This window comes from Parambassis ranga, chromosome 8 (assembly GCF_900634625.1).
Source record: "Parambassis ranga chromosome 8, fParRan2.1, whole genome shotgun sequence".
Classification (NCBI taxonomy): Eukaryota; Metazoa; Chordata; class Actinopteri; family Ambassidae; genus Parambassis; species Parambassis ranga.
This window is the reverse complement of record NC_041029.1, coordinates 1,489,335-1,504,092: the sequence shown is the minus strand read 5'-3', so window position 1 is coordinate 1,504,092 and position 14,758 is coordinate 1,489,335. Positions and strand designations below refer to the sequence as shown.

Here is a 14,758-nt window from a genome sequence, read left to right as displayed (position 1 = left end):
AATCCAAACACAGGAGCTGAGCTGAGGGTGTAAGCAGCCGCATGAGCAGGAAGCTGTCTATACAGACTTAAAGTGTTTGTGTAATGAGATGTAAACATGTTCATTTGCCTGGTAAAATTAGACATTTTACCATTTAACATAGAAACCGCTATTGGCATAGGCGATATATAGGCGCTTAGGGCGCCACCTGATGCAAATCTTGCGGAATGGGCAGAATTGATGTTGCCTGTGGAAAAAATACAGCATCCTGTGATGAGAGGGAAGTCGGACCACGATCTCGCCTAGGGCACCCAAATGGCCAGTCAGCCCTGCATGGACGTCTATGTAGATTGAGACATTTTGGCACCAGCTTGCTGCTTGGTCTTTTCCTGACAGGAGCTATTCACCATTTATTTTATTGCTCTCAAAGCAAGAGACTGATACAAGTTCCTGTTTGTCATCAGTCCTGCGAAGCACTGAACAGACACTACTAGCAAAATACTTACTTCAGATGCTTCAGGTGTGTTAGCTCCCACAGTCCTACAGGATTGTGTAACTTAAACTGCCACCCTGGTGGGGTACTAAAATGCCCATTTACAGTCCAAATGTTGGAATTCATTCTGCATCACAGTCCACATTCAACTAAGACAGTCAGCTGAGCGTGGACTATTTTTACTTAACACGTCAGTCTTTTGAACACCATTATGTAAGTCGGCATCAAAGGCCGCCCCCCTAAAAAGAGTCTTTGGTTTAGGCTGACAATCCCTTCTGCTGCACAACACTGGACTACAGCCTGCACTCTGCTCTCATTGAGTTTTCTCATCCTGGCATGAAGTCATCAGCCTTTGACTGACACGCTCAGAGGAGTATGCTCAAAGTGAGCTTTTGTTAACCTTTTGATGGTGCACAGAAAGAGCCATCAAATGATTCTTCTTTCCATTCACTACACACCCTGAAGACACAATACTTGCTAAAAAGTGTGCACTCCGTTCTGCATACTTACATAAGATTGTTTACAACAGCCTGTAATAACTGGCAACAGGCACAGCTACACACTATTAAGTAAATGTCATTACTGCACTTCAGAACACAAGCTCTTGTTGATCATAACTTACAGCAAATTGTTTCAGAGTGCGATTACATGGACGGGGTTCTTGTTACAGTTGGCCAGGTGTACCATGTCTGTGCTTCCATCCCAAGTTCATTCCATTTTTCCACAGGTGTGTGAGTAAACGGAGTAGAGGCTGCCGCAGGTAGAGACTTGGCTTACAACTATCAGCTGGATCAGTCAGCTTGGGTTTGATCTCGTCTCAAGAGTGTGTGGTTACAGGAATAAGAGGTCTGAAGTGGAACTGTTGGTGTGAAATGAATCCTGAAATACAGTTTGATGAAACAGTAGACGCACAGAGAAAGGGATACTCGCTTAAAACCAGGTAACACTGGTTCCATTCTGCGAGAAGGCTTAAAGGCCATAACACGTCATGTTGGACAAATAAGATGCTACATGTTTCTTCAAACTATCTGCATCTTTGTAACTGCGATGATTATTAGTCTGTATGGGGAGACCCTTCTCTTCTCATTTTACCACCACACCAGAAGAATGATTAAATAAGCAGTAAATGGGCACACTGAACAATAAAGCCTTTATTTTTTGTCTTTCCATAGTTCAAGTTTGTCAGTCCCACCCAGTGAAAAGGTGGCAATTAGAGTAAAGGAGTAAGAGGTAGAGCAAGTGTTCCATTCTCATTGTGATTAGTGTAAAAAGTTTACACACCAAGGGAATGGAGAGGCTGACTAAAAACAGAACCAACCTAAAGAAAATGAAATCAGCTTCTTTGCGGTGTTACTAGCTTTCCCTTATTATTCACAATTATAAATACTCCTAACTCACTGACTTTTGATAAAAGGTAGCACTACAGTGTAAACCCGAGGCAATGAGTGCTAGCAGACAGTCATCATCACAGTCTCTGAACACTTGAAGCGGGGAAATTGCCACATGACAAGGACCTCTGCATAGTATGGTCTGACAGAAGAGAAAATGGCTGCCCACCACGGACTGAAAAGAAGAGCTTGGTCCAGCACTCGAAGAGCGAACGACCTGGGGGAGGTGGGGAGGGGATTGGGGCCATCTCTGCGTGCTGTATGAGAGAGCACAGAAACCTGAGCGTGGAACCTGACAGCACATCAGTCCAAAATAGGTGTACGATAGTCAGCTGGCCCTGCGAGTGTTTCAGTGCGTGTGTCACACTGCATTTAAAACCAGTACCAACCACTAATCTACATTGGAACAAGTTGGGACAGTGCCATGGTACATTAAAAAGGAGCTAATATTTACATCTTCAACACATAAATTATTTGCCTAACACTCCGTCTCTTTAAGGCATGATAAGGTCTCTGAAACAACAACATACTAAGTGCCCCATTTCAAAAGACTATTCTAGTTCCAGATTTGAGAGGAAAGGTTAAGGTTACCAAATTAAAAAAATAATAATCAACCCAAAAGAAAACACAATTAATGCAGTAATTCAAGAGAACAGTTCGTAAAATGGCACATAGGAAGAAATAAAGCTGTGAGCTTGATTTGGCAATCCTTGAATACTTCCAGGTAGTAACAATGGCAGCATTGGAGCTGACTAACACCCAAAGACGACTATCACTCTGCACTGCATGGAGGGCCGCGGCTGATATGGGACACCTTTGGGATCTAGGAATGACTTGCACCTCCTCCTGCCCAGAATGTGACCTCTGACATTCTTGCATGTTTTGTCTATGCCCTGGAGCCTCTCACTGCATTGACCCAATTGCATCACAGCAGAACCAGGTCAGGATATGACCTGAGAATTATGGCCCTTGTCTGGTAAAATTCATACACAGTATCAAAACTCTGTATATAATAAGAAAACATACAAACAGATATGCAAATATAGCTTTCAATACATAACAGCATACAGATTAATTGTTGGTTTTGCGGTTGAAATTTAAAGTATGCGTACAATATGTGTCGCAGAACAAACAATGGCTGGCTCTGGGAAGTGGGGGCAAAACAAAACTAGAAGAATAACAAAAACAACTAATTGGGTTCAGTTCATGTTTGTCATGTTGGATAACTGCTAACAGAGGAAGATCGGAGGAGTGAATTAAACCTCTCCAGCTGACCGTACATGTTGATATTACCACCACACCCCCCCTCCAGTGCTGCTGGCCTCCTGTCAGTCTTTGGGTCACCCCTCAGTTGTGTGTGGGTGCATTACAGCCCGTCATTCCAGTAAGTAAAAAAAAAAAGACAAGCAAAAAAACAAAAAAGAAACCCAAAAAAGGTAGGCTTTTGTTTCACCGAGAGGTCCCGCCTACCATGATGAGGTGGAGCCTGGAGGGAGCCCATCAGTCATCCAGGATGACCTTGACAAAACTGGCCACATCTGTCTCTTTGGAGTCATGCAGGGTGAAAAATGGATGTTTCTGCATCATAAGAATGCAAAGTCAGAGGTGTTCTTTAATGATAAAACAACAAAACTTCGCTTTTGTAAAATGTAAGATTCACATTCATCATAGTTATAAGAGCGCATCAGTTATCACAGTGTAAGAGCACCCCCCAGTGGACAAATGTGGGTGTTTCCAAGAAGCAATAAAACTACTAACCATTAGTTCCGTATAAGCAGGTCTTTCATTTGGCTTCTTTCTTAAGCTGGAAAAAAGACACATGTAAAAGTGAGTACAACATCTGAAGTCATATTGGATTTTCATATACCGCCACTTACATCACAGTGCAAACACTGACCCCTGCAGGCCCCCTGTGCTACAGTGTAAAGAGATGTGCAATGTGAATCTCACCACTGGGAGATGAAGTCTACAAACTCTGGGGAGAAGCGGTCGGCAGGCAGCTGTGGAGATGGCTCGTCCACCACCTGTTTGAGCTGCTGGAACGGGGTGCCCCATGATTCATAGGGGAAATCCAAAATGGCCAGCTCAATCTAAGGAACAGCGACAGGCTGGTTTAACATGAAAACGTTTCGTCCGTTTGGTCAACAGGAAAACAAAAAACATCCTTTACACTGATGTGTACAACCCTACTCACCATGGTGATACCAAGGCTCCATATGTCTGACTTGACACTGTAGCCTTTCTGGTTTAGGTCAGGGTTGATGCGCTCAGGCTGAAATCATTAGCAGCACATAAGAACCATCTCTAACAAACACTCAGCATTATTATTCATTCTGCATTTTTAAAGTGAGAAAGTCAAATAAAAAGGAGCATTTAAAATTAGAGGCTGGTTTTGTTACCCAAGGCAAAATGTTTAAAAACTCAATCAGCTGGAAGTCAAGATGTACAAATGGTTATGGAGTTCCTGGCTTTGCTCCACAGGAGGAGCACTCCATCAAACTCTGATTCTGACATGGACCAGGCCTCACTGAGCACAGTCCATCCTTCTAACCCCCCAGGACTTTGTTCCCCTGCCCATACTTACTGCCATGTAGGGTTTGCAGCCTGCATCCATTGTTTTGGCCACAGAGTCCACCAGGTGGCCACTGATGCCAAAATCACACATTTTCACTTGGCCCTGAGTGTTGATCAGAACATTGGAGGGCTTTACATCTGGAGAGGAACATAATTAAAAGTGAAAGACTGAATACAAAGATGAGCAACGTTTGTGGAAACCTGAGAACTGTTCCATTACATTTGGTCTGCCTTACCTCTGTGTATCACTGACAGGTTACTGTGCAGATGCTCCAGTGCCTTCACAATCTGTGGAATAAGTAAAGTAAAACACATGGAGGTGAATCCCTGAGATAAGGCAGCTCTTAAGGATATGTAAGTGAATGACTGAGATATAAGGCACATGTCAGTAAACAGTGAACAAGGGACTCAGTTTTGTGCGACATCTTTGGTTTGGTGGAAGAATGCATCAGTTGTGACAGGGAAAAAAACTCTTCTTCACAAATAGGTGGCCATGACGGAAAATCAAAGAGTCATCACTTCCTTTTTCACAATATACCGTTTACAACTGCGTTTGCTGCATGTTAAAATGAGTTTACAGTACGTTTTGATTATAAAACATAGATAGGACATACAGCTACTGTGATTTTCCCCAAGATGTCCTCAGGAATGGTTTTGCCTTTCTCAAGAACCTTCTTGTAGAACTTATCTAACGATGTATCCATCAGCTCCATACAAATCCATACATCACCCTGGAAATGTAAGAAGATAAGGATCAGAAATAATGGCACAGGCCGGTAAATTCACACATGTATGACATTTTAACTCTGGCCTTACCTCCCTAAACAGGGCACCATAGAAGGTCACAGTGTAGAAACAGTCCACTGTCCTCATGGAAATATCCAGGTCCATCAGAAGCCTCTTCTGCTCCAGGGTGTTGACTGTGGCACGAATCCTCTGGAGACACAGACATCACAGAATCACAGGGCAGTCATGACCCAAGGTCAGCTCATACACTGAAGACATCTGTGACCTAACAGTGCTATTTTAAATCCATGATGCATTTGCAGACACGGCACACTAGGTAACAGGAGTAGAACATTACCTTGACAGCCATGATAACACCACTGGGCACATGTCTCATCTTGTGCACCACTCCGTATGCTCCCCTCCCCAGCTCTGATATCTGCTCCAAGTCATCTGCTTTCACTACAAAATTCTGCACAACAGGGAAAAGATTCACTTCAGCAAAAATAATAACACATTTAGATTACAATAAGGCTATTGCAGCACTCAGTGCTCAGGCCCTAAACATGTTTGAAGATAACACAGAGCCAAGTTTACCTGATCTCCAATCGTAACACAAGCTTTAGAGTCAAGGTCTCGAGGGGGCCTGCAAAACAAAACACAAGTAGTTGGGGCCATGAACACCTACGTTCTGAATACTGGCACATCTTTTCTGGGTGGGTTTGTAATCGGATTTTAGGACAACTTATTTCATTTTTTTCATTTCCTGGATTCCTCACTGACCAGTCAATGATCAATTTCACAAAACCCTAAAAATGGTACATTGCTCTTTGCTAAAGCCTTTTTAGGAGATAATCAGATTCATTTTCATTCATTTTTCAGGCCAGCTGAAACAGAACGTTGAGACTAGATGTTCGAAACTGCCCTGATCCATCCATCAGCAGATTTGTGTACTGTGTTTCACAGCAATATTAACCACCCTCTCCTCCCTGCACTGGACAGACAACGGAGCGCCTTTTCGTTGTCACACGGCTCGCTACAGGAAGTCTTTCCTACCTCATGCCATAAGACCGTACAGCACCTCTGTGCCAGAGATAACACGGACTCACTGTAAGGGACACGCTCTGCACCAGGTTTAGGTTTTTAACTTTTTAACCAAATTGCACAATCCTGTCTTGCATTACAAACTGCACATTTTTATTATCATTATCTTGCTGTAAATAATGTTTATACCGTTACAGGTATATTTTTTAGTTTGCTTGAGTGCCTGTATTTTGCTGCTGCAACAGTGAAATTTCCCAGCTTGGGATGAATAAAGTTTTCTATTTCTATTCTTTTCTGTTCTTATTGAGTTAAAATAAATATAAATACAGAAAACTGTTAAGATGACACCAACATTAGTACAACTATTGTAATGTTATTGTCCTTTTTAAAAAAAAAAACCTCAACAAAGCACAAGATTGTTCATGTGAGTCACATTCTTTACTGTCTCACCAAAAACAGCAGCAGCTAGAGACCAACATTACAGGCCATGGATTCTACAGCTTCCACCAGCACCTAAAGGCACCACACACCTACAGGCACCACACACCTAAAGGCACCACACACCTGTGGACCTGTGTAGCTCTTAGTGCGTCTACTTCAGCTTACCAGACAATCCATGCACAACAAAGTTGTCACAAAGAAGTTTAGACATTTGTGGGCACAGTTTGCTTAATGAAAGTGAATGATCAGATCTGTGAAGTTCCATATAAATAGCTGTCTAAAAATCTGCACTGTATTAATATTGACTTTTAAATTATTTTGTAGATACTAGGCATGTGACACAGTTTAGTAACCCGCGCCGAGTAAATACTAGTGTTGTCATTCTTGCTGCTCGTTGATAAAACAGGACTTACGCTGTAGCTGCTGGTGGGGGTGGTGTGAACACTTCTTCCGGGAGCTTCAGCCCCTTCTTCTTCCCTAGGAGATAACAATCGAAGAAAGCATCAGCATCTTAGCATCATAGTAGATCAATACAGTTCTACCAACCACAAGCTAGTAAAAAACAAATGGGCTTCCATCTAGAGACCCTTGTGAACCCATCATCCACATTACTCTAAAGTAGCGTTTTGAGATGCTCAGATAATCATGTTATATACCTGCTGTAGTAAACCCCAACGCACTGCCAATGCTGACTAAAACACGGTGGGTGGGTGCAAGGGAATCACACCTCACCAACTAATGTGGTCTAATCTGGAGGCCTACCCTCTGTAACAATGAAATGTGATGTTTTTATTATAAACGCCTTTGTTGAATACATGCAATCAGGCCCCTCTCTGCATGAACAATCATCAGTTCAGTACAGCCGGACAAATACAACTTCAAGTCTTCATTTTGTCTGTGAAGACTCTTATAATACACTGTTAGTTATATTACATCCAGAACTGACAGAATTGATGAAGCCAAAAAAGGTCTTCAGAAAACTATGCATCCAGCTGCCTCGATGTTTAACCCTTGGATAGACTGCTTCCCAAATCTCCATCTCCCTGTAAACAATCACTTTTATAACTAATAATATTGCAAATATCATAGTCTATCTACTCATCTGTCGTTCAATGTATCCCTTCTGCAGGGTCTCCTGTCTTTGACTACTTTGAACCAGTTCATGAACTGCTCCAACTGTTGGCAGTATATCCTGCTGTGAATAATTACTACAGTCTACTGCCAGATATTAACATGCCTGTCAGTGAAAAGTCAAACCTGCATCACAATGGCAATGTATTTAGTGATCTTACACCAATTGCTGACCCAAAATTTGACACTATGGATTGTCCCCATTTTGGCCTCCTCATACCAGAAGTTATTTTATTAATGAAGATGCTGTTAACATATATCATACTGTCTAATAACAGCCTGAATGGAAATTATAGTGTGACACTTCAGTTCCTGTTTATGCCTTTCCTCCCAAGACAGATGCAAAGGAATTCCAAGATTTGTCAACAGGTAGCAGTCAAACTTGTCTTATTTATCCTTAAGACAAGGATACATATTTAAAACATGTTCCGAGTAGTAGACATTATTTCATCGTTTGACCAGAAGTTAACGAACATTTTTATCCAGTCAGCATGATCCACTGTTTAAACAGTAGCATTACACAAGACAGAAACATGCACTCAGATAGTTATTAGGACAGGGCCAGTCTTCTTCAGACTGTTTTAACAAACTGACAACGTTTAGCATCAATGTCTAGGATTTCTAACCGTCATCAACAGTGAGGTCGTATTTGCCAATGAATGACTCACAACACCAGTGTGGAGGAAGTATGACTGGGCAAACCCCTGCTTGCTAGATCAAGTTTGAAAGGAAGTGAACCTTTTAATACAGTTGTAGATTCTATAGTCTACAACAGAAACCTGGATAGATCCATTTTTTAGTGCAACACTAAAATAAACCTACAGACTACAATAGACTCATGTGGTAAGGAAGGATTGAGGGCGATTTAGTCACACATGCTCTGTCAAAAATAGACTTTGCATTTCCTCTGCGTGGGATAAAGCACCGCACACCTACTACTCTGATGGCCTGACAAGACGGGCTTTGATCATGCTACAACATTAGGGTTACTACATATGCCTGGGCATTACACAGACATACCAAAAGCTGTATCTCTGATATTTAATAATACTTACTAATAATAGTTTCAATGCTGTATATTAAACTTTGCATCAGGTGAGGTTAAGTCCTGGGTGAGGACCCAGTATGCGTAGTGACCCTGTGGGGTGGGATGTGACTTGTAGGCAGCCAGTCAGATTGCAGACATCTGCTCCAAACACTTGTCAGGACCCCTTTGGGACATATGATGTCACTACTCTTAACCCTGCGATCCCTGTTAGGTTGGATGATGCAGTGCAATCATTCCAGTGCTTTACTTTGGAGCCTCTTTGAAACCAGAAGAATGCAACTCTACAGGAAAAAACTAAACCTCCATAATGCAGACATACTTTCCTAACAAGAGAAACGATTAGGCACTTAGGTTTTAATGTCCTTGGTAGGCCCTGCAGGAGTAAACATTTACAAGAAATGAATAAATTCTTATGTAACATGACGTTCAGTGGAAAATACCACAGCAATACGTCATGTGAACAAGAATTTCTGGACTGTGCATGGGATCAAAGTGTTAATAGCTGTGTGGTGAATACACCATCAGGAAGCTCCAGCCTCAGAGTGAGTCCATATACAGACAATGATGACTCATCCACACCACCGTCAGGCTGCTAGGGGAGAACCCAAGCTCCAAACATGCCTCAACAATGCTGACACTGAGCACAGAACGCACAACTCCAGAAAACAGGACACTTCCTTTCCCTCAGTTCAACAACCTGTGGAGAGCTCTGCTTGCGACCAGAGAGAGGACTGCACAAGGTATGAGTGCTGCAAGTCCGAGCATGCCATGGTAGGCCGAAGCAGAGCAGCACCCAGCCACTTCACAGAGCCCTGTGTACTCCCGACCATGGTAACGCTACTATGGTTGTGTAACAGCACAAGCGGTGAACTTGAAATGTAAATTGACATCACCGTGTTGTCTGTGTGCGTGCGTGTGTGACGCAGAGGAAGGACCTTGTTTAATCCAGCAGAACGCTGCGGTGATTGCGCTCCTTGTATCAAAATAAAGGAGGAAAAACAGCACTGAAATATGTTTAGTGTTAACACCCTGGTCAAACAAAAGGGCCCCACACACACACAATAGATGATTCACCAGTCAGGAGGCCGAACAACACAAACACCTGTGCACGCAATGTGCTCCACTTCACGGAAAGACCTAATCTCAGCGCGGTGATTTCCAGCTGGTCGACGCGGCTCGGCACGGCTCGGCACACGTATTGTCGCGCTAGCTGTGTTTGCTAACTCCAACAGAAGATCAATACAAACCACCACTTAGCATGCTGTGTTTATCCTTAACGTGAACATGTTAGTTCACGTAGCAAGCTGGTCAGTCGACTCTGCGGGAAACACGCTGCTAGCGCCTGGTTCTCCGTCAGGGTTAACGCAGCTGAACTTATTCCACCGCGAACTGCTGCGCGGTGTTTAAAATACGCACGGTTCTTTCAATAAGAGTGAAAAACACTTACTTCCTTTGGACAGAGACATTTCCCCTTTGCTTTGATGAGGGGGAAGGGAAGCACAAAGACTTTTGCCTTTTTTTACTCCCTCCCACCCTGCATCTACCCTTCCACCCGCTCAGGATCGGGGCTTTGTGCTGCAGGACCCGGCAGCGACTGACCCGCGGCGGCTTCGTGCAGCCTTGTTGCTCGGTCAGCAGCACGGACCGGTCAAGGATCGATTAGCAGGAAGATGCACAACTTTGAGGAAAGCTCAACACTTCGCCGTAGTTTTCCAACAAAACCTGCACCAGCAGGGTGGCCAAAGTCTGACAGCTGAAGGTTCCGACTACGTAATGACGTATTTCCTGCCTGGTGCTAAGCATCATGGGATGTGTGGTTTTGCAATGTGAGGGTACATTTACTGCAAAAGGAAGATTTGTTGTTGTTGTTTTTCACAGCAGAAAAAATAATAATAATATAAAAATACAGTGTAACACACTAGAAATGTTTATTGTTTGTCATATACACATCTGTGTTCCAGGGAAACTAGGTAAAATGCACATGTAACAATAAATAAGAGAAAGGCTAAAGCTTCTATGGTAAACTACATCACACAAACTGGAAAACCAGAAACAGCTTTGCACATTAATCTACACATTCTGATGTGTATGAGTCACAATAGTATACTACAAAATAAAAAGCTATATATCACTCCTACAAGGAAAATGCAATACACTTCTATTGTTTTATCCAAATAACATTGAATATTACATCAATTCAAGGGAAAAACTGCCACACTATAAAATACCTGCACAAATACAGTACTCTCAGTAATATTTAAATATTAACCCACCATCGATACTGTTAGGTGATCACTGCTGAGGCAGTTTACCACATAGATCCTTGCAAATTGCTGGAAGACAAAACAAATGCACAGTAACAATGGAGATGTCACAGATCTGACACATATTCATGTGCTGTGATATGAGTGTACTTTGGAACATCTACATGTGATTGTGTGTGTGGATAGCTAATGGTGAGGCAATTGCAAGTTCCTGCTTTTACTTCCTGGCAACAAGGAGGGTATGATAAAGAGGTTTTATTATAATGTGCAGATAAAGTGAGCTGTCAATTAGGTACTCTGATGCACGGCGCTGCAGGTCTGCATCCACGAGGAAATCTCCGGCCTCCTCTGTGCTCTGGTGGAAGTTGTAGACGTGGCGGACCACCACTCTTCCTTGCTGTTTCGCCATCACAATTACTGTCTTCTGGAAACTCACGCCGGCAAAGTCTGGGCTGGAGGTGGCTGGCGTTACAATGATTCGAGGTCGACCTCCATCTGTGCGGGTGGGCTGCATGGCTCCCAGTTCCGTATAGGTTGACCTGGCACTTAGTGGGAGCCAGCGGGGGGAGAACAGAGCATTCCATGTCACTCGCTTAGTGGAGTCATGACCACTGGGCCCGAGCTGTGTCTGGAAGCTAAAGCTGCGGTCATCGCGAGTGGGGTTATTGATGACCCAAGGAGATCCCCAGGATGAAGACAGGTAGTTACGGGGAGTGAAAATACTACAGTTAACATCAAAGTACTTGGCCAGTTGAATAGGTGAGGCTGAGTGGAACTGAAAAGCTAGATAGAGAAGATCACGGATAGACTCATAGTACTTGATCATGAGGGGGGACTGCTTCTGAAGACGAAAGAGATGCTGTGGGGGGATCATACCATATCGAACAGCCTTTAGTGCTTTCTCCACTGTCATACTAATAGGCTGGTTCTGGCTAATCCAGCCTTCCAGGGCCTCATAGAGCTCCAGCTCACTCTGCAGAACCAGGTCAGACCGCTGCAGCAAGGAGAGGAGCAGGTCTTCACTGATAGAACCCCATTCTCCACTCTGCAGCACAGAGGACAGGTTCCAGGACAGGTACTGCAGGCAACTGTCCTGCAGGGTCATGTCTCCGACTTGTAATGCATAGTTGTACCAACCAACCACATGGCCTGTGGGCGAATCACTGGACAGATGTTGAGTCATATATTGGGTCAGACCTTGCTGCAAGCCCCACACATGGTATTTGCTGGCTAGCCTATGCAGAGAAATAGCCTGATCCAGCCGTACTGAGATATCACCACAGTACAGATACCTGCAAAGAGAAATGTGAAAGCCTTGTTAAAAGTAGGCAATGCGTCTATATTTTCAGTCCTCACATCTGAGTCACTGAAAAACCCACACTCTCTGTGATCCTCAAACAGTAAGTGTAATTTTAGATGGAGTGCTGGAGCATTTCACTTCTACAAATAGAAAGCAAAGAGGCACAATAGTGCGTGAATGCATATCATGGATCTTTAAGAACAGCATCTAAACCCTGCTTCACAGGCTGTCTGATTTGTCTGATTTGTTTGATTTCCCCTTCACCTGACAAACTTGTCAAAGACAGCCGCACATTCGGGCGTCTCCCGCAGCACCACGGCGCTGTTGTTGCGGGTGAGCAGCAGTTCCTCAAAGACGTCGCTGTGCAGGGTGAGAACGAGGCTGTGGGCCTGGATCACCTTCACCTCGTCCGTGTTGATAGTCTGCACCCGCAAAGTGACATCACTGCTGTTACCCATGACCAGCAGGGTCTCCATACGATGCACCAAACTCATGGAGTGATTCAGCACTGTGGCACCATTGTCCAGCGCTGCCTCCTGCTTCAGGGCAGCTGTTCAAAAATAGTACAAAATGGTGGACGATTGTCAGAAACATAACAATCACTAAAGTATGCCTGGTAGTTCACCCTAATGTGCAAGAACCCCTTTTCATTTTCATAGCAGGATTTACATGCACAATCCAGCAAGAACTGTAAAAGCCCACCCCCCATTCAAAACCACAACTGTGCTGAGGAGAAGCAGACTTGCACATCCCTCTCTTCTTCTGCTCTCAATTAACAGAAGAAAACAGAAGAGAGCAACAAGCCAGGTGGCTGACTCAGAAAACCTCATATACCAGGTGCACAGAAAAGAACCCTGAGTTTGTAATGCCATTGCAGATGGCTGCTTCTATGGGCCCTCTTGAGCATAAGTACAAGTGGCACATACTGGAGAGTTACACATGAAAGACTCAGCACGACTAGTCTCTGTTTCCCATTCTGCTTTGCCACAGCCATCAGCAGCCTGGCTGGCCTGTTACTGAGGGGTTTAATGAGACACAAGGGGCGCACATTTGGCTCCCTGGGATGCCTCACAGTGTTCATTTCTCTGACACAATCAAGTGCCCCCACTTCAAAGTAACCTTTTTCCAATTAGCCAGATAGCACTGTGAGCCAGCTGAGCAGAATGGAGTATATATGGGGGTGTGTATTGAAACTGATTCTGGGGAACAGCAGAAAAAAACAGCATAGTACAAAACTAATCTGACAGCAGCACAATGTGGCTTTCAATAACTTCAGTAAGAAAAGATTTCTCTGCACGCTTGTGCTGCACTGTAGTACGGAGCTGGCACAAAGCCAGGCGGCAAATGAACTTGCCTGTCTTTCCCTGCTCCAACAGACAAACAGATGAGGACATGGTGAGTAGAATAGATAAATGCCCATCTCTTGCCCTGGGGCTGGGCATCAGTCACACTTTCATGCTGTGCCCTACTACCCACTAACAGTATGGGGGAGGCTGGACTGAAACAGAGCAACAAAGCTTCTTTTACAATGCAATATCTGACAATAAAAAATAAAGATGTAAAAGTCAGAATTTAGCTATGAATAAAATGACTTGTCATCTTACCTCCGTTAACTGTGACACAGTGGAAGTGCATTAAAAGGAGCAGGGTGCCCAAATAGACCCAGGCAGAAATGTCTTCTTCACATGAGCGTACCATAGCTTCTTAGTTTTCCCTCCTTCTCTTCCTTTGTCCTTTCCCCCTCTCTTCTTCTTTATCTCTGCACTACTGTCCTGAACCTTCTCCCTGCGTAGCTGCTTGCAGAAAGGTGTGTTGCCCTGTGCGCTGCCTTGCTCCTGTCCCGGACTCTTTATGTAGGACGCTGGCCTTTCCCTGGCGCATCTCACAACCCCACAGACTCCATTGATTGGTGGAATCTGGCAGGGGCGTTGCTATAGCGACAGCTTTGATTTTGAATTTCTCCCTTTTGGATGTTACATGGCATTGATCAGCGGCACCGGGCCAGCATTAGTGTAATGTAGTCTCTTTTTTATTTCAAGTTTAAAAGTCAGTGGGGTTAACCACTATTAAGGTTTAATAATGACACACATCACATTTTAAAAAGGCAGTGGCTCTCTGGGTTGAAAATGAACTTCAAAAAAACCCAAGTACAATCCGTGTCATATCATGAGTCGATTAATTATTACTGACTTACCAGTGAAACAATTTGCCAGCAGTAATTGAGGTTCTAATATGTGTGACCAACAGTAGTCAATCAAACTTCAAAGCTCATTTATAGGTCAGCTTTTCAGTTCACTATAATTATCTCTCTGATGGCATATTAATCTCACTAATGTGAGGATAATTTTATTGGTGCAGGATCTGATCATC

General features: G+C 43.7%; 2 protein-coding genes across 2 annotated transcripts; both read right to left on the bottom strand.

Moving 5' to 3' along the window:
* Positions 1 to 1,603: 1,603 nt before the first annotated feature.
* Positions 1,604 to 10,588, bottom strand: LOC114440181 (dual specificity mitogen-activated protein kinase kinase 6-like). Its single transcript, XM_028412486.1, has 12 exons — positions 10,272 to 10,588; positions 7,059 to 7,122; positions 5,758 to 5,806; positions 5,519 to 5,632; positions 5,251 to 5,370; positions 5,049 to 5,165; positions 4,671 to 4,722; positions 4,445 to 4,572; positions 4,055 to 4,132; positions 3,811 to 3,950; positions 3,619 to 3,664; positions 1,604 to 3,438 (listed from the first exon to the last, which is right to left on the bottom strand). Exons 1-12 carry the CDS (start codon positions 10,288 to 10,290, stop codon positions 3,361 to 3,363), a joined length of 1,005 nt encoding a protein of 334 aa, XP_028268287.1. The 5' UTR covers positions 10,291 to 10,588; the 3' UTR covers positions 1,604 to 3,360.
* A 717-nt stretch (positions 10,589 to 11,305) lies between these two features.
* On the bottom strand, positions 11,306 to 14,086 carry btbd17b (BTB (POZ) domain containing 17b). Its single transcript, XM_028412652.1, has 3 exons — positions 13,993 to 14,086; positions 12,653 to 12,938; positions 11,306 to 12,380 (listed from the first exon to the last, which is right to left on the bottom strand). The coding sequence occupies exons 1-3, from the start codon at positions 14,084 to 14,086 to the stop codon at positions 11,306 to 11,308; spliced, it is 1,455 nt and encodes a 484-aa protein (XP_028268453.1).
* Between the last annotated feature and the right edge of the window lie 672 nt (positions 14,087 to 14,758).